The sequence below is a fragment of the Anolis sagrei genome, chromosome 2, assembly GCF_037176765.1.
Source record: "Anolis sagrei isolate rAnoSag1 chromosome 2, rAnoSag1.mat, whole genome shotgun sequence".
NCBI classification, from domain to species: domain Eukaryota; kingdom Metazoa; phylum Chordata; class Lepidosauria; order Squamata; family Dactyloidae; genus Anolis; species Anolis sagrei.
This window is the reverse complement of record NC_090022.1, coordinates 224381701-224406479: the sequence shown is the minus strand read 5'-3', so window position 1 is coordinate 224406479 and position 24779 is coordinate 224381701. Positions and strand designations below refer to the sequence as shown.

The following is a 24779-nucleotide window of genomic DNA, read 5'->3' as shown; positions in this document are numbered from 1 at the left end:
TGCACTCTGGCACCACAAGATGCAGAGTCAACCTTATGAAATGGGACCACAAAGTGGAGTCCACGACAATCGAGTGTGGAGAACAGAAACCACAGACCACCTATTATAATGCAGTCACATGCACAATGGAGGACCTTCTTATAGCAACACCAGAGATGCTCCAAGTGGTCAAAGGACATTTAGTATAATGCCAAGTTTTAAAACTCTGGTTTTTTTTAAATACATTACAACTGTACCCTTGGTTTGCTTCTGATACAATAAATAAATCACCAAATATTCCTACTGCCTTCTTTCAGCACAAAGTGCATTAAAAAGACCACCTTTAAAAGCACTTTTTTTCATGTGAAGCAAGGTTTGTGCCCTAAACATACCTCCTTTATAAGCAGATTAATACTTCCAGAAGGCTTCTGGGGGTGCTTATCTGCATGTAAGCAAGGCCCATGTTGAACACATACCTTGCTTCAAAGGAAAAGCAAACACTGAAGAAGAAAAAGCTGAAATGCTTCTCTCTTTAGTCTAGGGACCTCATCAGAAAGGTCAATGGATTTGCCACGCAGAGTAGCAAATTCATGGGGGTCTGGTATGGGCATTGCGAACTTGTCACTCCATGCCCTGCATCACACAACTTATCTGGGACCCCATCACATGCCCACATTGCCCCCCACTCCTCCATTGTCCTGAAGGCAACAAGGGAAACCTCCAATGTTGCCCTGGCAGTGGCATATGCCGCTTGCTCCCCACTTTCCTGACGGAGCCCAGACAGAAGTACACATGTGTTGTGTAATGGGCTCCACTGGGAAAGAGGAGAGCAAGCAGCATATGATGGGGAAAGGTAGTCTGATGAGGTAATAGAACCCTGCTTTTAACACCACTTTCTTCACAATGAAAAGCAAGGCAGGGCTCCCTTCGTGGGCTTTAAAATACCTGGGGAGTGAAAGTAGCCTACAGGCCACCAGTAACACATAAATATCAAATCACATCCGATTTTATTTTCACACACCCAATTGTGATTTCAGTTTTAACAAGTGCAATGCAGATCTACAAATATAAGAGACATAAAAGCATACTAATTCTGATGCTAAAATGGTTCTATACTAAAAAAAAATATATCCCTGGTATTAAAGTAAATATAAATAATGCAAAATAATTGAATTCATGTAGACAAATGAAATTGTGCTATTTAAAACTCAAGACTTGATTGTAACCTATAGCTTAAGGCAATTGCTAAAAAAATTACCAGCAAATATCACATTCTTTGGGGAGGAAATTCACATAAGAAATGATGGAGACCCCTGGTCAAGACAGCAATAAAAGGGCTTTTCATAAAATGATAGAGTTGGAGGAGACAAAGAAGTCCACCCAGTTCAACTCCTTGCCATACAGGAAAATAAAAAGCACTCCCAGCAGATGGCCATTCAGCCTCTGTGCAAAAAACCTCCAGAGAATGAGACTCCACCACACTCCGAGGGAACATATTCCATTGCTGAACAGCTCTTACCGTCAGGAGATTTTTCTAATGTTTAGATGGAATCTCTGTTCCTGCAGCTTGAATCCTTTGCTCCGTGCCCTAGTTTATAGAGCAGCAGAAAACAAGCTTGCCCCTCTTCAATATGACATCCTTTAAAATATATAAACATGGCTATCATGTCCCCTCTCTGCTTTCTTTTCTCCAAGCTAAACATACCTAGCTCCTTAAGCTGCTCCTCATAGGGATTGGCTTCCAGATCTTTGTCCACTTTAGTCACCCTTCTTTGAACACTCTGCTTTAACTCTTCACATGAGAACCAGTGACATAAATAAAGCTTACAACTTATTCTGTAGGTCAGACAGAAAATTCCCATCACTACAAGCCCGAATCTGCCAACCATGTTCTCAAAACCAACTGTGAAGAATTGACTACAATTTTCAGACATCTACAGTGAATGACTGAACAAATATGAGAAGAAATTGACTAAATGTGACTTCAGGCTTAGCATTAACAGAGTCACCCATTGCAGCCCTCTCCGAGAGTCACACTGACAGATGGCCTTGTGGCCAATGTATTACTTACTATGGTTGGCTTGTCAGACAACTTGTTTTTTTTTAAAGGACTATTACTAATCAGACACATGATGGGTTTTTAAAATAGGAGATTTTACCAGGCAGGAAAAGCACAGTCAAAGCACCTGCAACAGATGCTCATCCAGCCTTTGAAATAATAATAATAATAATAATAATAATAATAATAATAGGAAAGCTACTAACTAAACTTTGGAGTTACTGCCTTTCAACTTTGCCTACATCTATCTATCATCTATCTATCTGTCTGTCTGTCTGTCTGTCTGTCTGTCTATCTATCTATCTATCTATCTATGGCTGGAGTTTCACTTAAAAATATACCTGTTCCAACTTACTTACAAATTCAACTTAAGAACAAACCTGCATAATCTATCGGGTTCATAACCTGGGGACTGCCTGTATAAAGTTTTCTCAATTGTTTGACTTTGTATTTTATATTTGACTTGAGTACTCTGTGCAGCTTTGATTGATGCTTAATATATCATGCTTCATGACACTTTAATGAAGTGGTCCTTGTATCTTTGCACTCCCAGCAGGGCCTGTAACATCCTAAGGGATCGTCACTAGTTCTCAGCTTTTAGGCCAAAGTCTGGAATAATCTTCACTTGGCAATCTAAACAAAAGGTTTAAAGGTTTGGAATGCAACTGATAGCTCAAAACAGCCAGGCAAGTTTTGACTGGGACATAGGCCCCTTCTACACTGCCATATAACAACCAGATTATCTACTTTGAACTGGATTATATAGCAGTGTACACTCATAATCCAGTTCAAAGCAGATAATGTGGATTATCTGCTTATATGGCAGTGTAGAAGGGGCCATAGAGGATAATCATGCTAGCATATATGGAAAATCTGATTTGAGAATGTCCCTGCCCCAAACATGATATCTTCACCATCATCAAACCAAACCAGACTAAAGCAATAAACTGGGAAGTTTCTGGAAGACCACTTCTGAGGCACTTTCACACTACAGAATTATTATCTTTAACTACTGGGGTTCCATATTATGGAGTCCCAGGATTTGTAGCTGGGTGAGACATTAGATATCTCTGACTGAGAATTTTAAAAACTCCTCTTGAATTTATGAAGCTCAGGATTCCACAGGAATCAGCAATGCCTGTTAAAGTGGAATGATATCATTATAACTGCATAGTATGAAAGATCCACTGATTTTGTTTAAAAAAATTGGGAACTCCAAAAAGATGTGTTTCTATAACATGTTTTAAAGGACAACTGCTATTCCTGGAGAACATCAAGAACAGCAATTCTCCTTTTATTTGATGGGGGGGGGGGGTTGTGGGGAAGGATCCAGGGCTGCTAGAAAAGCCAGTGAGTATTCATGCAGCTTGCAGGCCACATGGTGCCCACCTTTGCTCTAGTCTAGATAATTGCAGTGATTTTTTTTAAAAAAAAACCCAAACACCTCAGGCTGTGTGCCAGCTTCCATTTCTCACATAATGGTTGTACAGAATTGTGGCCTAATACTTCACAGTTTTGTTCTGAATCCCCTACCGTAACCTCTCCTGTTTGGAATCATTTCATCTTTCCCATGTTGCCTTCTTGTCCTTCATTATATTCTTCTCTGCTTGCACAATACAGACCCTATAAAATGTTTTGGGAGCAGCCATGATCTATGTCACAGAGCAATAAGGTGTCTTTCTTTGGGGGTGAATGCAGGGTGCAAGGCAGTGCAGTTTAAAAGGATTGATCTGTGAAGCAGGAAGCGAGCACTTTACCATCTCTAGACATTCCTAGGGCAAGACACTTCTGCAGTCGGCAGTGTTGGCAACGATTTCTGTTGGTTCTGTCAATTAAACAGTTTCTCTGCCTTGGGCAGGAGTATGAGGCATTGTTCTGTTGACTCCTCCTAAAGAATCCCTGGAGAGAGAAAGAGAAATAGAGAGAGCTAGATCATGGTACACACACACTATGAAACAGCAGCACCATAAGCACTGATGTTGCAGGTTCTGAAAATGAATAAATTGCTTTTGACATATACAAATAAAGCCATAACATGAATGCACTTTCATAACCGGGCTGCCCTCAATACTCTGTTATGGATCTCACTGCATTTCCTTGGTCTGCCTAGACCAGAGGTCAGGAACATGGGTCCCTCCAGAACTCCCAGCATCCCTCTTAATTGGAAGTGTTGTTCATGGTACAGGCCAAATCTCTGCAGAGAACCATGTTGGAAACTGCCCTGAGTTCCTGCGGGGAGAGAGGGTGGGTTGTTGTTGTTATTGTTGTTGTTGTTGTTATTGTTGTTGTTGTTGTTATTGTTGTTGTTATTATTATTATTATTATTATTATTATTATTATTATTATTCCCCAATCAAATTTACACCCTACATTTAACTACCTCTAATGGTTGTTGTGAGGATCAAATTAGATAACCCTTCAGGTGTGCTGTCCTGAGTTCCCTGGAGGATGGACAAGATTAAATGCGAAAACAAATGATGGTGTATAGAGACATGATGGAGTATAGAGAAAATAAATTTAAGACAGAACTTACCAATTCTCTGTCTTACAATCTCTATTAAATATTGCATTGCCTTGAATTGCCTGCAGGCTGAGAAAGGCGGTATACAAATACAGTAAATAAATAAATAAATAAATAAATAAATGGGAGAGTTTTGTTCAACTGAATTTTGGGAGCAGTGATTATAGTATTTAAGGTATGGTGTCCATAAAACATAGAAACACTTCAAGAGATTGTCACACTACATCTTCAATATCAAAAGAAAAAGGTTGTTCAGTCTTATCTAGTCCTTTCCAGGTGCATGAATATAAGCAAAGAGCTGCAACTTTAATTTTTGTAGTTAACACAATGGATTTTCCACTTTTCTCAGCCAGCTCATTGCTTAAAACATATTAAGCAAACTATCACTGTGGACTAGGAAAGCCTAACAACAAAATGTAAATGTGGAGGATATTGTTTTATGCAATGTCTTACAGGTAATATAAGCCATCAAAAGGTATTTTTGTTTAATGGCATTGCTAGCACCATTTTTTAAAGTAACATAAAAGCCAAGATCCAGTACCCACATTGCTGAACTGTAACTTTCTACCTCATGGCTTGAGTAGTGATCTGGGGACATGATTTTTTCTCTTCTTCTGGGTATACAGGAGACTCCCAGGAACAACACATTCATCCTTCTATTAATTTGCTATGGCAGTGTGCTCAGGAGCCATCAATCTGCTCATGCACTTCCAGAAGTAGAGAAGACACAATGGACAAGGGCAGAAGCTGCTTGTTCATCTTGCTCTACTTGCAGACACATGCCAGACAAAGCTTATGGCACTAGAGGCCACCTATGGCATTCTGGCCAATATCTGGTTACATTGAAGTTTCTTTATGGTAACAAGCCATTATTCTTGGAATATTGCTTAGGAGGGTGGGTATCTTTTTGTTTGGCTCCATTGTATTCATTCATTTCCCTATTTTTAATAGTGTATTTGAAAAAGAAATGATAGCTGTCTCACAACTCTGGAACTCCCTGCCCAAGGAAGCCAGAATGACACCCTCCCTATTGTCCTTCTGGCGGTAGGCTAAAATCTTCTTATTTAGACAGGCTTTTAAAAATGAAGGTATTTAAGATCTAGTCAAGGCGTGCTGTAGTTTTTAACTTTGAATATGTTTTGATGGGTTTTAACTGTTTTTTTGTTTTGTGTTGAATTTTGTTTTGATATTTTATATTTGTATACTTTAAATTGTATACTAATGTTTTTAAGCCACTTTGAGTCTCTTTGGGGGAGATAAAGCAGGGTAATAATAATAATAATAATAATAATAATAATAATAATAATAATAATAATAATAAATTAGAAACTACCGAATGACACTAATAAGTGTAATCATGAGCAAGGAATCATTAATTGCTTTTCTCTGCTTTCCCCAGCCCATCATATTATTTCTATGTCTAGACAGGGCAATGCTCTTTCAGCTCAATGTTGTCTGTACCAGCTATACCCAGTCTGTCAGTCCTATGCTGAGTAGAGATGATGAGAGGTGTGATCTGAAACACATGAAAGGCACTCAATTGTGGGAGGCTCATCCACACCCACTGGTAGTATACTCCAAGGTGTCAAAAATAACTCTTTCCTCATCCTACCCAGATATGCTGGGAACTGAACCTAGATTCCTTTGCTTCTAAACCTATGCTTGCACAACAGTTGTCAGTCTTTTGCAATAGAATAGGGTTGAACTATAATGCAAACCACTCTGTATTTCTGAAGCTAGATTTTAATATGCGTTTTTGCACACATGGATTTTATTCTGATACATGGGAAAATTTTCTTTATTGTTCACTCTCTTAGCAAGATAAGAGGTCTTGTTAAATAGCTGCATACATTTCAGGCAAATTATCATGTGGCAAAACACAGTTTGTAGCTACACTTTGACACATCAAGCCATGAGGTGGAAAAGAGCAAGTTTTGTCAAGACAGGTGACAAAGGAATAAATTGGAAGATAAAATTTAAGATGTGAGATGTTGGTGTGAAACCTTTGGTTTTTATTTCCAATTATTTAACATCAATTGGTATAACATTTCTGAAAATGTTTACTTATACTTACCTAGGAGGAGAACCCACTGAATGCAATGAAACAAACTTCTGACAAAGGGTACACTACATTAAGCATGCAACTGAGTCTTTGGTTTCCTTTTGTGATGAAACCTAAGTGTGTAGGCTTTCAATCTGTGAACAGACCATGGAGATTTAAGCCCCATAAATTTAATTAAGAATAAAAAGGAGAGGATTCAGCTGCATATTATGAAATTAAGATTTTGTATAGTTGAGTACCGAGGGCTGCAAAGTATCCATTTGATACAAATATAAAAGCATTATCACCCTCAAGGAGAAAGAGAGAGGATAAAAGTTTTGCACTTCAGGATTTATTTTGTGATTTTTTTATGTACAATTTCTTTTTGTACAGAAAACAGTGTTTTTGCAGGAATGGAGATCAGTACCTAAACATAAGCAACCATCATGCTTAACACCCCCCCCCCCCTTTAGATAAAGCTTGATTTTCTTTGTAATATGAAATAAAAATTACTCCAAAAAAAGTTCAAAACCTCTTTAAATATCATTCAGTGGGAATTTTTGCATGTGGAAAATCTTCATCCCCCCCCCCCCCCAGCAAGAATGAAATGAATATATTGTATTTGCCATCCTATCTGAGTGGGCAGGGATAGGTTCACCCTTCAGATTTGTTTTGGATTAAACAAATGTAATTTGCATTTTTTGTATTTTTCATGTTTCCTTCTTCAGTTTGGTAGAGAGACACCAGATTTGTGTGGTCTGTGTGTGTGTGGAGGGAGGAGGGTCATGGCTTACTGTTTGTAGCATCTGAACTCTTCTTACTCAGAGATATCAGGGATCATTTGAAACGGGCTGGATAGTTGGTTTGGGCATTGTTATTTATTCCTACAGAACTAGTAGTCTAACATCAACAACATTTCTCATACAGCATTTTTCATGAAGAACAGATAAATGTGGTGAAACCCTGAAACAGAATTATAGAAAGATAGAATAACAGCGTTGGAAGATACAATATGGGCCATCTAGAGTCCAACCCCCTGCCATGCAGGAAAAGCACAATCAAAGTACCCCAGATAGATGACCATCCAAGCTTCTGTTTAAAAGCCTCCAAAGAAGGAGCTTCCACCACACTCCAATGCAGTGAGTTCCACTATTCTCATAGTCACACTGAAACAAAAGCCAGCATTTTCCTTATCTCACTGTAGTTGCAGCACAAAGGATTATGGTAATTGATCTGATACTTACAACCAGTTCAAAAACAATAGGGTTAAAGCCTGCTTTGTATGGAAGAGCTTCTCCTTATCTCCATGAGCTGTCTACATGCAGCAGAGCTGAGCAGGATCATCTGCCCACAAGGCACATACAAGGGTAGCCATTAATGCTAATCACATCTAAATGGGATTGAATCTTGGAGCTCTGCTGTTGAGACAGCTGAAGACGAGCTTCTTTTCTGCTAAAAGCCATTTTTGCCTTAGATTATTCTTTGTGCTGATTTTTAAACAATTGGATCAATTGGACTCATCCAGCAATGGGCTCATCATAAAATAATGTGAATTTTTCCAGACAAGTAGAACAATATAACAGCTTTATCATGGTTGTTGTTTTAGTCACAGTGGGTTTTTTTTACATATATTTCAAAATCATCTTCAGGATATGCGAGTTGGATAATATGCGAGCATTTAAATAAATATAATACTAAATCAGAAAACTACAAAACAAAGGATCTAGATAAAGAGAACTTTACAAAGTTCCAACTGACATCAATTTGTTAACTTAACTGTGACCAATATAAACCTCTTGACTCAGGAAATAATGCTGCAGTTAATTAATGATCAAAATATTTTTTCATTACTTATGTATTGCTCCTTCTTTAATTATTTTCAGTCCAAAAAAACTGCTCAGATCACAAATTGAGTTCAAAATTTTGAATAGTTGGTTTTTGGACCACAACACCCAGAATCATCTAACCTGCATGACCATACTAACTGGAGGTTTCTGTGAGCTGCAGTTTGAATCTGTGATCAGGTTTATTGCATTCAAGGAGAGAAGGGGTCCTAAGCCAGATTGTGGCTGATATGCTAACCCCAGAGTAAATAAAAAGGTGAGGAAAAGCTGTATGCTACATAATTAGCGTAGTGTGTAATGTGCTCCTGCATTTAGGTTCAAAGAGAGGATGTGAAAATAATTTTTTGACTCCAATTACTTTAATTACAAGGATGGAAAAAAATCCGCTATGCCTGAAATACTTGAGAACTGCTAATGGACAAGTTTCCTAAATGGATGATTGGCCAATATATACCATCTTTTAATATATGTTATCGTTGTTGACTGGAAATGCCATTATATTGGAGAGAATGCTGTATTCTGTGAACATGCACAGTGTGGATTAAATTCTGACCAAAATGTGATCATTAAGAAAGAAGTCTCCCCCACATTCATGAAACTGCCCATGAGTTGAAACCCTGAAAAAGCAGAATTCCTAGCTGTTGAGAGGTTCTCTGGGGAGCCTGAATATGTAGAGACTGGGAATCAGTGAGCCTGCCATTCTCTCCATTCATCCATGTAATATCTGACAGAACTGTTTGAAACCTCATCTATTTAATATTAACCAGGAGATCCATATAACTTCAAAGCATTTTAAAGTTGTCAACTCCTGTACTGAATGAGCTATAAGTGTTTACACTTTCAGTTACTGTAATGAACTTCAAAATTCAAACATGGCATCATTGTATGTTGAGTAATTTCACTGCTGAAGCATGAAGACAATGTGTACAAGTTGGGGAATCAGCAGGGCAATTTTGTACAAAGTCTTTGTCCTGATCAAAAGGATATATTAGTAGGTCTTGTTAATTACAGACATGAAAAAACAGGCACAGGAACAATGATGACACTTCTCAAACAGGCACAGGAACAATGATGACACTTCTCATACCTTGCAGCCTTCACATGTGATGACTCCATAGTGTATTCCAGAGGACTTGTCACCACAAATTTTGCATGGTATCACTTCAATTTGCGCTGGAAAAGAAATAAAGTAGTCAGTGCATGCTTGATAATGCAACTCTCTCTTTTCCTTACCTAATTTTGAATAAAGGAATACATAGACAGACAAGCCCTTTCCCTATCCAGACCTCACAATTTGCTGTGAAATTGTATAACCTACACTGCATATTCAGCTGAAATGGTCCAGAGCTATTCTTTTCCCCCATACTGAATTACTCAAGTTCTTCTGGAGAGGGTACTCTACAGATTTCACCCTGAATTTACTTCTTCTGACATTAAATCCAGCTTCTCCTTTTGTTAATTACATTTCATGAAAATCTCTTCGTCTTCTCTGCAAATTAGTCTCTTGCTTCTCATCAAGCTTCTAATAATTTTGCAGGCAGTGATCTTGACCTCTCTCATAACCCTGGATAAAGTACTGTGTAATAACAAGTCCTCTCAATTGCACTTGACACAGTGCAGTTCGGATAATATGATCACAAATACAAACATTCATTATCCATGATTTCCAGGCAACTCCGTATGACTGATAGCTAGATGATCACAAAGACATGAATGGTTTTAATAAGCCTCTGCAGGTTTATAAAACCAAGCACCAAGACAATTTGCATGGGCTGTAGGGGAGCAGGAATTTCAGTTTTCATTTCTTCACTCCATCTCTCAGTGCAATCCTGCTTCATATGAGGATGGCCATTGCACATGATACAAACAGGTAAAATACATTACCAAAACAGCAGGTACAGTTTTTCATAAAATAAGTCTATGTTAATGTATATATAGATACAAATTTATAATGAATGTAATTTAATATTTTTATGTCCTGCCTTTCTCCCAATATGCAACCCAGAGTGGCTTACAAAACAAAATAGTTAAACATTGGCTGGTATTCTCTTGAGGAATTACATCATTGTTTGTAGACTTATGGCTGCAGTAATTAAAATTGGAAAGCTCTGCAATGTCCATACCCAATAAGCAGCTGCCATTACATTACTGCAGCATGTTTCTGGAGTTTTCATTGATATGTGAAACTGCAGATAATAGCAAACTTTATAGAAATAGAAATACACTTGTAATCTAGCATTGTTTGTAAGCTATCATGAACATATCCAGAAATAAGCATCAGTGCTGCCTTTCCATCCTGCCATGCTCTGGAAGCATTGGACTATACATCTCATAAACCCTAGCCAGCTTGTCCATATTTGCTAGGGATGAGGGCAGATGTAGTTCAACATATCTGGAAGAGATGTGGTTGAAAAAGTGTGCCCTAGGATATGGCATCTATGAAGAGACAGCAAAGGAGGAAAGGCTGAAAGGAGTTGAGTTGCAGTAAGCTCTATGCCCTGAAAATGCTCTGAAGACTTTCCTCAGATTTTACAATGAAAGCAAAATGCTTGTTGGCACAGTATTCTTTGCCTAGAAAACCCCATACAATTCATGGAATCACTATAACACAACTTGAAGGCATGCATACCCTCTCACACGTACTGTTTTTCAAAAATAAATATTTTGGAGAACTGCTGAAATTTCCGGAGGGTCTTGTCTTTACAAGAGTTTTCCTTTCTTTCTTTAAAAAGCACAAACCATGTGTTCATAATTAGTTCACTTTTTTCTGGCTGGGATCCCAAGAACCCCACAATTAAGTCCAAGAGTCCAAGGGAGCGTCTGAATTGTCCATTCTATGCAGCAGCATCACATGACACACAGTAGACAACTTTGTAAGGGAGAGACTTTGAAAATAAATTGTGGAATAGAGCATATTTTTGTTCAGGGTTGAGAGTCAGAAAGATGTCTCCTGTAGGATGCCGAGATGCAGTATTTTATTTATTTACTCTAACAAATACATACATAAAATGGAATTAACACAGCAAGGGTTTTGATGAATGACAATTGCCTTTGCTATTAGCAATGCCCCACCATTTTATGACTTGTTTCTATTTATTTCCTTTAACCTGGAATCTGAAGGCCTACCATACTACACATAAGACATAATTGTGCAACAATAAAGAAAAAAAAGGAAGGGAGGGAATTGGGAGGAAGCTTGTACTCCATAATGAGTTCAACCAATAGCTAAGCTTTATTCCTTACTCAAAAAGCCACATCTCTCTACACATAGCCATCTAACAGTGCTTTTGAGTATATACCTAACATCACACCAATGAAATGAATTAAGTAAGGATATTTGATTGATTGTTATGATAGATCGCCAGCCTGCAAGTTCCACTGCTTTTTAGGAATTTTATGATTTTCAAATTTTTATAATTTTATCAACGGGATTTTTATGCTCTGTTGATTATATTTATGTCATTGGATTTATATTTATATATTGTTGTCTGCATGTGGCACTTGGAGTACTTCTGTGAGCCGCCCTGAGTCCCTTTGGTGAGATGGTGGCTGGGTACAAATAAATATTATTAATATTTATCCTAAGCAGAACTTCTTCAGACTGCAGAGCAAGAGCATCATAATATAAAGTACGTTCATTATATGCTAATACTATATTTTTACTGTTAAGATCGGAAGAGCTACTTGTGGGACTTTATGCCCCATCTGCAAAATAATCTTGCCTGGCTTGGGGTTATGTACACTATGATTTTGGTAGGTGCAGTATGCCATTAGCTGCCCTGTCTCAGGCAACAAAATGTCTTGGGCTAGATCCATGTTGTGTGTGTGAGAGAGAGGGGGGAAGAGGGAGGGAAGGAGGAGGGAGGAACATTAAGCATTTTCTCATTGCAAACTCAGTTGACCACTGTATCATTGTTTGCGATAGCTCATGGAACAGGCTAGCTTAGAGAAAACGGATTTAAAGATGTTCAGAAACACAGACTCTGTGGCATTCTGCTAGGCACTTCGCTTTTGTCTAAAAGACAGCGGGACAGTTTAAGAAGTTGTAACAGAAAACTTGACTCAATTAACTGTACAGGTCTGAGGAAAAAGAAGCTAGTGTATTCTCCAAAACATCTTGAATTACTGTAATTAACACCCAGTGTACCAGGTTTCCTTTGCAGATTTAATGATTGCCAGCAGCTCCTACACCTTGTTCACATTGCTTCTTTGTTCAACAATCTAAAACTAGATTTCCTTACCCCCCTTTTCTTCTTGCAGATAGTCAAATAACAGACAAAATAGTATGTCCTGTACTTCTTTCCATTCAGCTTAGGCAAAGGGTAAATTTAGCCTTAGTCAGTCTTCTAAAGAGGAAAGTTTTAAGTTCTGATGTGTTGTTTTGCAGAACAATGGGTTGGATCCTGAATTATGCTTGACAAATGGAAGAGCTTCTGTCCAGAGAAGGGGCTTACACTGCCCACAGAGACATACATTGGAGGGAGAAAGGAGAGGGAGATTCACAACAATTTTCTTCTGGGAATCTGTGGTGCCCTATACAGTGTAATATATAGGGCACTACACGTTCCCAGTGTAGTGCCCTTTACATTACACTGGGAATATAAGTAGCTGCAAAGTGTGTATATGTTTGTGTGTGTCAAAAGTTGTCAGCAGAAATTGGAAGGCTTCTGACAGTGAAGCAGTAACAAAAGTCTACTGAGAGTGAAGCATTAAATTCCAAGTTTTGTCCATTTTGTGCCACACTAAAAATAAATACTATGAACATTAACTAATATACTGGTTTAGTTTACTTTATTCCCTCCTTGTGATTTATGGTCAACTTGATTATGTGTGAAGGGCCTTTTCCTATAATTTTGTATTAACTAATCACCACATTCACTAATAGAGGAAAAGTGAGCCATTTCACATTTACTGAAATCCTACCGTGAATTATGATGCTCATTTAAGAGTGTGTAGTGCATAGATCTGTTTATCCTTCACATATAATCCCCCTCCCTTATGAGAAAGATGCAATTTCAATTGCTGGATGGCTGTCCTCTGTTGCCAAACCCTAAGCAAATTCTTTCAAAATATACTGATATGTAGAAAGAAATTGTAAAATCAATAAATAGCCCCAGCACAGATAATCAATAAAAAGCCCATGGACATTACTTCAAGAGGAAAGATAGCACATTTCTATATCAGGTAGTGCCTATGCTGTTGTTGGTCTACACACCCATTGTTCTTTACTATTGCCTATTCTGAATAGGGTTGATGATCTTTGAATTCACACATCTGTAGGGTCACATGTTCATCATGCCTATCTCTACACATGCTATTCCAAACAGATTCTTGGTGTCAGATCATCATTAAAGTATTTAAGAAACCTAAACTATATGATGTCAACTTGTCAGTGATGTGGATTTTTACTGGATTTGAATCTAATTAACCCCAGCACAGATAATTTATCCATGGTGGGCATTAGTTATGTCATTTTCATATGTATGAATAATTATGGCAGTTTTCTTTATGCTGTGGGAGAAAATGAATACTCCTCTGGAGTATTTTTCCTATATTTGAAGGCTCCAGAGAGTTGTGGAGACATTATTCTGTAAAGAATATCTGTGTAGAAAACAGGTTTGAGCAGAAAACAGTTTTTAAAACCTTTTTTTTTTGCAGAAAACCTTTTTTTTCTCCATGAACAATTCATCAACGACTCTTCTGGACAGATAAATACTGAGATAAGATGGCACATAATTAATCCTGGTCTATTATTCTTCCTGATTCTTGAAAAACCCAGTTTTATAAGCACGGGAACTAATAACTATGAATATTCTTCCAATCCTTAATTTATGCTGATATTATTTGCTCCTATGTAAATGAACTGGACAGGGAGAATGAATGGAAATATTATAATCTTTGCCTGGGAATGCTGGGGAAATGGGATGCATAGAAGAAATTCTCCTCTTCAGAATATTTGGAAAATCATGGAAAGAAAATGTACTAAATAACTGGTCTAGCACACTCCTACTTCTTGCATTTTTCACTCATACAGGTTTTAGAATACCTCAATAGGTTAAGATTCAAAACTCTTGGAACCACCCCTCCCCCCAAGCATTTTTTTTGCTGTTGAAATTGTCATGTATGTAGAGCTTCAGGAGCTGTTAGGGCTGCCAAATTCAGTTTGAAGTTGAACAGGATTTTACCTGAAAAGGCATACTATTTGTGCTTTAGGATCTTCACACTGATAAAAAGCTGTGATCACATCTGAAAAATGCATTCATTTCCAAAGTGTACAAAAATGTTTGATAAACCAAGGATATACAGGGGAAAATGCATTCAATTAATGTCTACAATTGAAAACATGCACAATTGTGCACTTTTAAAAAAATATGCAGCGACAGAGACAGATTTGTCCCAGCAAGTATTTCCTAGCAATATGTGATATCAAGGAAGGTCAGCCAACATGAGAAAGAAAGAGAAAGCCTCACAGATAGACTAAATATAATGGCTAGCATACTTAGGCCCATCTGAGAGGCTTGCCATAGCTTTAGGAATTTTCACTTCTGCCCCATTCCAAATCACCATTTGCCAAATGGACTGTCATATTTCTTGAATGAAATTAAACAAAATATTTGTATTCTGGATGCTTGGCATGGTTTAAAATAAATATGGAAAACCTTTAGGGACTGCTATTTTAGTGTTACTTTCGAAAAAATAAAGTCAAATCGAACAAAATTATGTGTTCTTCAAATTCATCAGGTTTGAAAGATTCAAAACTCTCCTTGATACACCACACTTTCTCTAAAGAGATTACTATTGTAATCTCAAATATTATGTGATGTAGGCCATCTCGTATGAGCTCATCCAATCCTGTGTTCTGCACATAATCTTCAGTAGCTTTAGTCAGCTTTTATATAAATATCCCAAGGTATGGCTGTCTTGCTAACAATAACCACAAAACAATATTCACACTATTAAATACAGTGCGTTTAAAAAGGCTACATTTTATTCAGTAGTAGCTAGTAGCTTACATGTGAGTGGAATTCCAGGTTTTAGCCTGAATTTTGAAGGAGATGTCCCTACTCACAAAATACATTTAGCACCTTAAATAACTCTTTAAAACTTGGACTTAAGTGGATTCACCATCCCATTGAGATGGAGGCCATGACCTGCCACTGATTTTATGGATGCATTGTTTTATTTTATTTATTTATTTGAGAAATTTATATCCTGCCGTTCTCTGAGCACAGACCCAAGACCAGGCATGGGCAAACTTTCTAACTTGAGGCCACATGATGGGGTGGAGCAGGGTGGGTGGGCTAGGAGGGAGTTGGCTCTTCCCAAGTCCCCTTCCTATCCTCTCCTCCCCTTCCTCTTCTTTTTCCAAGGCAGAAAGTGAAGGAAAGATGGGAAACATTTGGACTCCCAAAATTTGGCCTTGGTCAGGATAAGATGGTGGACAAGAGAGAAAAAGTGCATCCATTAGACCCTGTATTGCCTGCTCCTGATATATAATCCTAAAATCCCAGAGATGGAAGGGCCATCCAGCCCAAACCTCTGCCATGCAAGAAGGCACAATCAAAGCACTCCTGATAGACAGCCTCTGCAGAAAAGCCTCCAAAGAAGGAGACTCCACCACACTCAAGGCAGCCTATGCCACTCCCCAACAGCTCTTGCTCTGAAGTTCTTCCTAATCTTTTCAGATGAATCTCTTTCCCTGTTATTTGAAACCATTGCTCTCTTGTGACCTGGTCTCTAGAGCAGCAGAAAGACAAGTTTCCCCCTTCTTCCTTCTCAATGGGACACCCTTTAGAATCTTGAAACATAATTTTCAAGTTCCCTCTCTAACTTCTCTTCTCCCAGCTAAACATCCCCTAGGAGAAAAGGAGGAGGGAAAAAGAGAAGGAAGGAATGAAGGAATAAAGGAAAGAAGGAAGGAAGGAAGGGAATGGAGGGAAGGGCCAGACAAAAGGGAAAGAAGGAAGGAAGGAAAGAAGGAAGGAAGGAAGGAAGGAAGGAAGGAAGGAAGGAGGGAAGGAGGGAAGGAAGGAAGGAAGGAAGGAAGGAAGGAAGGAAGGAGAGAGAAAGAGAGAGGGGGAAGGAGGGAAGAAAGTGGGAAGGAAGGAAGGACGAAAGGGTGGAAGGGAAGGACGGAGGGAGGAAGAGGGAGGTTAGGGAGGTAGGGAAGGAGAAAGGAGAGAAAGAAGGAAGGAAGGAACGAGGGAACGAAGGATAGGATGGTGAGAGAGAGGAGGGCCTGAGAAAAGAGCTCAAGGGGCCGGATCCAGCCCCCGGGCCTAGGTTTACCCATGCCTACCCAAGACCATTACAACAGAATAAAAACATACAATACAAAGTTAAAGCAATCCAATAAAACATGAATATTTGAAACAGTAAACACAATTAAAACCATGTGAACATTAAAACCAAGAGAAAAACCCTGAGCTTTCACTCCCACTTATTTGGCTTAATTAAACACTTTCTTGAAAAGGAACATACTTATTTGTATTTATTCAATTACTGTACTCCTATCCAACCCAAACTCTTTGGATAGTTCACAGAACAATAAAGCCATTAAAACATATATGGATTGAGGAAACAGAACATCTAAAGTGTAAAGTGAAAGAAGAAAAGTAGACTGCATTACAGGTGGATAGACTCAATCAAGGAAGCCATGTCTATGAATTTGGAAGACTTGAGCAGGGCTATTGATGACCAGAGATGTTGAAGAAGATACTTAGTAGAGGAGAAAAATTGTGAAAATTGTACCTCTGCAGAATTGAATTCCCAAGAGAAAAATACTGGTTTCTGTATGGTAACAGCAATGGACAATATGGCTCTTCCCCCATGTAAAGCAGGTACAACAGATGTAACTAATTTCATATTGTGAAACAGCCCAGCAATGGTCCCTGAAGTGTGTTTAAAAATAAATCCTAATTTTGAATTATAACAGACAATAGAACAACTATAATCCTGAAATGTTACTCACTGATTACAATTCAAAATTTGAGCAGAATTCATTTTACAAATCAGTCAATAAATCTAAATCTCACTTTCCCCCACAGCCTTTTCTATTGGTAGTAAGGCAGAAAGTTAATTCCTGTATGTACGTATTTAATTCAATTGTATTTTTCAAGTGAATGACATGAATAACATATTTTCACACACTCTTTCCAAGATCTCTTGGTCCACACATTCCAGTATTTTTGCCTTACTGTTCACAAATTCTATAAACCTCCCCTTTGGCTACAGTGGAGAGGGGTGGTCTCTCCCTTCCCTTAGTGATATACAAATCAATGAACAGGAATACCAATAATAGCAAGATAATAAATGTGACTGTAAGAGTTGCTCTGCATTTTTATACTGCAGTTTGATATAGTTCTACAGCTCTTTACAGTTTTGTCTATATGGCTTTCCATTATCATCTTTTGATCTAACTGAATGTGTTTTGAATTTTCAGCTCAGTCAGACAAATGCATAAAAACAATTGTTCCTGATTTGTGTGTTTCTGAACAACTAAAAAAAGGCTTGTGTTCAAATTGGTTAGTCCTCTTTCTCTTTCTTAGCAATATTTATCCTTCATAACATCCATAAATACGTAGGAATTGTTCCTTTAAAAACTTATTTACGGCTATCAGTAAAACAAAAATAAACACTGATTTCCAATAGCAATTATTCACAATGTGTTTAAAATGCTAGCATAAATTATGTTTAAAGGATTCTTTCTCAACCTAGTCAGAAGATGTGGTCGCAATGTTTCTAAGACTCACCGTTTGCATCTGTTTTTAGGCCAAGCTGATTTTCACTCATTTTGATGAAGCCCAAAATGTCGACTTGTAAAAAAACAAATAAACCTGTACTGTGGTTTCAGAGGACTATCCTTTTTGCTGATTTGTTTATTGGAGACTGCACCTGTGCCGATCCAAACCTGGAGTCTTATTAGTTTGCAATAATAAGATTAAATGAGCAGCGTGTTAGTAGCAGAGACTCTTTCATTTCATTAATCAAAGCAAGAAGCTGCTTGAGGAACAGTTGGATAAATGGATATTCTTTCAGCTCTACCTTAATGTGTTCTATGGTCCAAATAGCAGCAATGCTATTTGTTTCAGCAGGGAAATAATAGTTTTGGATGAAGACTGTACATGGGCATGTAGACCAACAGGAGATTTTTGTTGTAATTTTTAAAAGTACCTTTAGTAGCAATGGGTATGTTTATGTATATTGTTGGAGCAGGTGATTTAGGAGAATCACAGCTAAGTAAAGAATAAATAACAACCACACAGCTATGTATTTCATACATAGCCTTTGGGCAATAATACTGTTTTTATTGGGGAAGATTCTTGAGTGAGAGATGATCATCAAGTGATGTCAAATTTTTCACATTCACAAGAAAATAACTAAATGTGAATGTTGGAATTATTTATCTAACAATACAAGGGGGTAAAAAGTTCATAAGGTGCAAGTTCCAAATTTAAAGTTTGCTCAGTCTTCCAAAATCTGGTGCCCAGATTTTCTATTTGGGACTTTGTCTCCTGTGATCTCTCACCATCAGCCATTTTAGCTGCACTTGTGTAAGTGGTGCTGGCAGGAAGGGAAAAGCTACAGGCTTGGCAACTTTGAAGACAGTAAGGCTCTGGCAAAATAGATTGCTTGGAGATGGCACATTTTGGGCAGACTCCTCTTAGTGATATGTGTGTCATCCATGGGACTGATTGCAATTGCTCCTTGTACCCCATCTCCAAAAGACATATTCAGGGGTGGAGTCAAAACTGTGCAGGCAACTTTATGTGCTGCCTACCTGATGGAGAATCTTGGACTTTGTCTCTACTGCAATCCTTGAGAAGGTACTCTGAAATCACAGTCCATTAATGCCATTCTTACCCCAAGCCCTTTCTCATCACCTACCAGAACAATTATGAACTACGACACATCAACTAACTTTAAATTCAGGACAGTTATCTCTTGCTTGGTTTGGATGGCTGGCATGAGATGCAGCCAGTGAATCAAAGGGTGCAATTGATACAATGAACAATTTGTATAAGTGGTACAAGGAAAAGAAAAAGGCCACATCATACAATACGTTGCCATGTTGAGATTGAATGTATGCATTTTGTGGTAAACATAGTTTTCCTAAGAAAATGGCATAGTAAAAGAGGATAGGAAGATAGAGCACAAGGAAAACATTTCACAAAAATTAGCAGTAAGAACAGAGAATAAAATTCAGTTGCAGTGGCATGTGAATGAGATGACAATTTTATCCTGGCACTGAATTTAAGCTGTCCAAAGTGCTGAATCTATGTTCCAAAATTTGGATAGTTCATTTAAAGTATGATCTCCGCTTACTTTTCCCCACTTCTGGTCCCTCTGCCTTGGCTTGAGCTGGGCCAGGGACAAGAAGTGAGGGAAAGCAAGCAGAGGAAATTCCTTCCTTCTCTGCTTTTCCTCCTCTTCTTGTTGCTGGCAGCCTGAGGCACAGTGGGGAAGGCCTGCCTGCTGCTGCCTGTGTGGCTCCAGAGGCAGGCAGGTACTCTTGGGATGGGCTGGGAGGGGCAGCTGCTAAAGCACTCCAAGTCACGGGAGGTCAAGTGGAGCCAGTGGCACTTATTGCTGAAAGGAACACCCTGATAAGTGAGGGAACACTGTACTATGATTTCTGTTCTCCATCCATTTAACACAGTTTGTGCCACACAAAGTTTCTGGAGTAGAACAACTACTTTCAAAGTAAAGACCACCCAATGAAACAGGAAATAACACTTTCAAACCATTAACAAAAGGATTCAGAAGTCTCGGAAGTTTTGAAAAGTTGTGAAATTTTTTTTCTGTGAAAATCGGAATTGACTTTAGAATTGAACCACCAGCGCCCCCTACATCCGAAACGAGGCTAGTGGAAATGCCCTTAAGGAGAGAAAAAAAATCAGAATAGCAGAATAATGCCTTCTAATTTATAGCCTGAGGATTCCTCAATTTCAAAACACTGTCGGGCCCTTATATAGGTGAGATTTAAATGTTATTATCTTGAGATTCCAAAACAGCTATATATCATGCCAATTCCACAATGCAAATTATGAGTTTTATTAAAATGTAAATTCGCATAGAAGACATCATGTGATAAATTCACAATGTTTAGGATTCTTTGATAAATATTGAGTCTTATCTATGATGGCTGAAAATAAATTGGAAACAGGTTCTCATGTTATAGTTCTTTCTCTTATGTACAGACATAACCAATCAACCATGCCTGTAGACACTAGTGTAGCTAGGGAATTTTAAAGTCTGAACATAATGGTATTATAGAAGCCCTCTTTTGATAGTCACATGTAGTTGTAAAATATGCAGGTCATATTTCACTTCTTCTCCACTTTGTTCTACAACCACTTCTACATTCTCAAACAACTTAGAGCAAAAACAAGTAAACAAAACAATTAGTTAATCCTCATTATTTTTTTAAAAAGAAGAAAATTATCTGAGCATGTGCAGTTTTAAACGTTATACTTAACGTTAGTCATGATGCCTGCATTACCATTAAATGTAAAAGGGAATGGGAATGTGTTACTAATTTGTTGTTAGCTGTGTATGTAATATGGCAATTTGTTTTATGCTTTTGGGGCCCCTGCATTCTCATTTTTATTTAGCAGGTGCCTGTGCCAAGCCTATCTGCTGCCATCCCCTTCATTTATCCCTCTCTGGCCATTTTGGTGGCTCCTTGGGTTGTGAGGCCTTGGACATTGAACCCAATTCTAGTACACCAAATTTTGTTATTATGTGGATAGATTGTTGTGTTTGGGCATTTAATGTTTTCCTTTTATGTTTGGAATCTGCCCTGAGTCCCTCTAGCGGGATAGGGTGGGATAAAAATAAATTATTATTATTAGTGTTTATTATTATTATTATTATTATTATTATTATTATTTGAAACACAACAAGATGAGTCCACAGCAGACAAGATCACTCACTCTGCTGGCTGTTGTATTGGATCACACACCAGACACTTCATAAGTGTCTAGGACTGTGTGATGTATCGGCGAATGATGCGTGCAGATCCCAGTAAGGTGGCCTTCTGCAGCTGACAGATGGTAATTTTTTCAGTGCCAATTGTATTTAAGGGCAGGCCAAGGTCTTTAGGCACTGCACCCAGTGTGCCGATCACCACTCGGACCACCTTTACTGGCTTATGCCAGAGTCTTTGCAGTTCGATCTTTACATTTATTTATTTATTATTTACTTTACTTATATACCACTGTTCTCAGCCCGAAGGCGACTCACAGCGGTTCACAACCAATAAGGACAGCAAAAATTCAATGCAACAGTATAAAAACAGTTAACAACTTAACACATTACACAATTAATAAATTAAATCCTCATATTGTGTCAGCTTTTCCAGTTGTTTCTCTTCAATCCTGCTGTCACCTGGGATTGTGACATCTACAATCCATTCTTGGTTTTTTAAACATGATTGTGAGGTCAGGAGAATTGTGCTCCAGAATTATCATTATTATTATTATTATTATTATTACACCACATGAAATTAAAAACAGATCTCACAAGATTGGAATGTGTGACATAGTATTATTGTGGGTGGGTATTTAGGTAATTGCTAGTAAGAGAAATGGGGCCTCACAAAAAGGAAGATGATACAAATTTGCACTAAAATTGCATATGGTAATTTATACATATAGACACATTAATTACTATAGTTTAATTGATAAATAATTATTATCATTATTTAAAATAATTATTGTATAAAATTACTCAAAAATCTGTTAGATAAATTAGGGATTAAATTTGAAACAAGTCAGAAATAATTTCATTGTTATATGCTTTCAAGAGTTAATTCAAATTTATGCTTTTCTTAGCAAGATTCATTTAGATTAAGTGTCCACTGGGAGAATGTGAGTACACCAAGGTCAACTAGTGGGTTTCGGTGGCTAAGTGGAGATTTGAACACAAGCCTCCCAGAGTCCTTGTGAAGCAACCAAATCATCCTGATTATCTTTAGAAAACATTACAATAATTTAAATAGAAACACAATATAAATCATACAGTGTATAGCCATGTGACTTGTGTTCTTGTTAAGGGGCTAATGATGGATATTATCATCCTTTTTTGTCTTATGTTCATGAGTCCATCAACATCTGAACTGGTTCCCTTTTCCTCTAATAGGGATACCTACTGGATGTTGTAACTCAGCGTGTGCCTCATGTATTTACTAGTGCTAGTAGGAGGAAACGAGGCTTGGAAGAGGAAGACGCTCAGCAGCAGCTGAAGCGTATTAGGGACATGTTCCTAGAATCTAGTGATTGGGAAGAGTGTCAGGGGTTTACTCATGAGGAGATGGAGATGGAGGATTACCGTGGTGTAAAGCGAGTAGCACGCAGTTCAGATAGCGATGAGGAATCCATTTCCAAGCGTCTTAAAGAGATAGCAGATAGCTACGGGTCTGAAAGTGATGATGAAGAGCTTGACTGGACTAGGGTCCAGGAGGTTCAGGATGTGATTAATGCTCCAACCTCCAGTGATGAGTTCCAAGGGTTCACAGACCCATGGGTTTCGGATACTGCTTCTCAGGATGCAGCACGGAGTGCAGACTGGCAACAATGGAGGGAACGCAGTTCACCTGTGGAACTGGATGCACCTGGAGGCGAATCTAGTGATTCTGATGGGATTTAAGGAGTAAACTTGGGTCCATCATGTTGCAGAGTTCAAAGTGTTGTGTACCTGTGTATTCTGCTGTTAACTCTTGCCTTGAGTCCTTGCATCCAGAATCGTGTTTCCGTGACCGTGCTGACTACTTTGCCTGCCTTGGAACTGTGAGTCTTGTCTCCTGCCCTGACCTTGGACCGTCTTGACTATTCTGCGATTCTGCCTGTCTCCTGCGTTGACTTCAGACCATTCCTCATACTGCTTTTTGCTTTGTGATTTTTGAACTGCTTGTATTCCATTCTAACCACGAACTGTTTGTCTGTTTTACTTCAGTTTCCTTTTTTCTGCCCAGACTGCCTGGGTTGCTGCCTTGTTTACATTCCTGCAAGCCGCAGGCTCTTTTGTTTACACGCTCTGCTGATAAGAGTCATTTGACTTGTTAATTTGCCATTAAACACCTTTTGTTAACCCTTAAGCTGCTATTTCGCCTCGTTGGTTCGCCTGGGTCTTGACACTGGAAGTATCTAATGGAGGACTGACAGACCTTCAGATACAGGATTGCCCTTTGTTGATGCTTTAACTTCTCAGATATTTTAATTTTATTGCTTTAATTTGTCATCAAGTGAGTTTCTGGTGACCCCATGAATGAGCTACCTACAAGATACTTGGTCATCACCTGCCCTGCTGAGATCTTACTAACTCAGGGCCACGGTTTCCGTGATTGAATCAATCCATCTGTGATGTAGTCTCTCTGCTTTTGCCATTAACTTCACCCTTATAATTACTAATGCAATGTGAAATGTTATTTTATTGAAAAAAATGTTTCAAGAATGGGAATTCACACATTAATTATCAATAGTATCTCATTTAAATCTTTCTGTAAATCTGAGATGTAGGTCTATTTGTCTGTCAGTCCCCCCATCCCCCATCCTTGCATTCTTTGTTGTATATATTGAACAGGGTTACTTCCAACTCAAGATTTGTAAGAAAAACAGAATATTCTATTTTTTGAGAGTATCAGTGATCCTGCATTTCCGATTATAAAGAATCTCTCCAGATGACGAATTCAAAGACATAGTTGTGTTAGCCTGGAATATCGGTATGCAAAGAGATTTCCAGATGAAGTCTCCAGATGAAGGCTTGGGATACAGACTATCCTTTTATTACATAAAATACAAGTCTTTGATGTTCTGGTGCATAATTTTTCCTGACTTGAAAAATAATTGGTGTTAAATTTCCTTCCGTTGCAACATTTCATTCTGATCACAGAAAACAAATATTTAAAAACCTTAGCCTCATCTGACAGTTTCACGTGGCTCATGAATCAAAATATTGATCAAAGAAATGTCCTAAATAAATTTGAAACCTTTTGAATTAGCTTGCCATTGCATTATGTAATTTTAAAATGAATCTAGCATAGCAATAGAGGATAAGCCATTTGGATGGTGTTATTGAAACATTGGCAAGGCAAGATCTCAGTATCAAGGTACAAGGTAACCCGAACCTCTGTCTGTCTGTCTGAATGTGCACATTTATATTCCAAACTGATCCAAAGAGAGTTTACATATGACATGAATAATGTCAATGGTGAACTCTTGTGAATAAAAAAAATCACTCAAAAATAAGCAGCAGATAGAAAGGATACTACTACAAGGTATGTTCCTCAACATCCACACAGAACAGATACATGCAACCTCATCTCACTTGATATAT

The 24779-nt window shown here is 38.2% G+C and overlaps 1 protein-coding gene across 1 annotated transcript in view; it reads right to left on the bottom strand.

The window, feature by feature from the left end:
* RORB (RAR related orphan receptor B) overlaps nt 1–24779 on the bottom strand; it is a 190189-nt gene that overhangs the window by 48180 nt on the left and 117230 nt on the right. The window contains exons 2-3 of the mRNA XM_060762188.2: nt 9532–9617; nt 3796–3937 (exon numbers count right to left, since the gene is read on the bottom strand). Of these exons, the coding sequence (XP_060618171.2) occupies nt 3796–3937; nt 9532–9617 (228 nt within the window). The remainder of the gene's footprint in view (nt 1–3795; nt 3938–9531; nt 9618–24779) is intronic.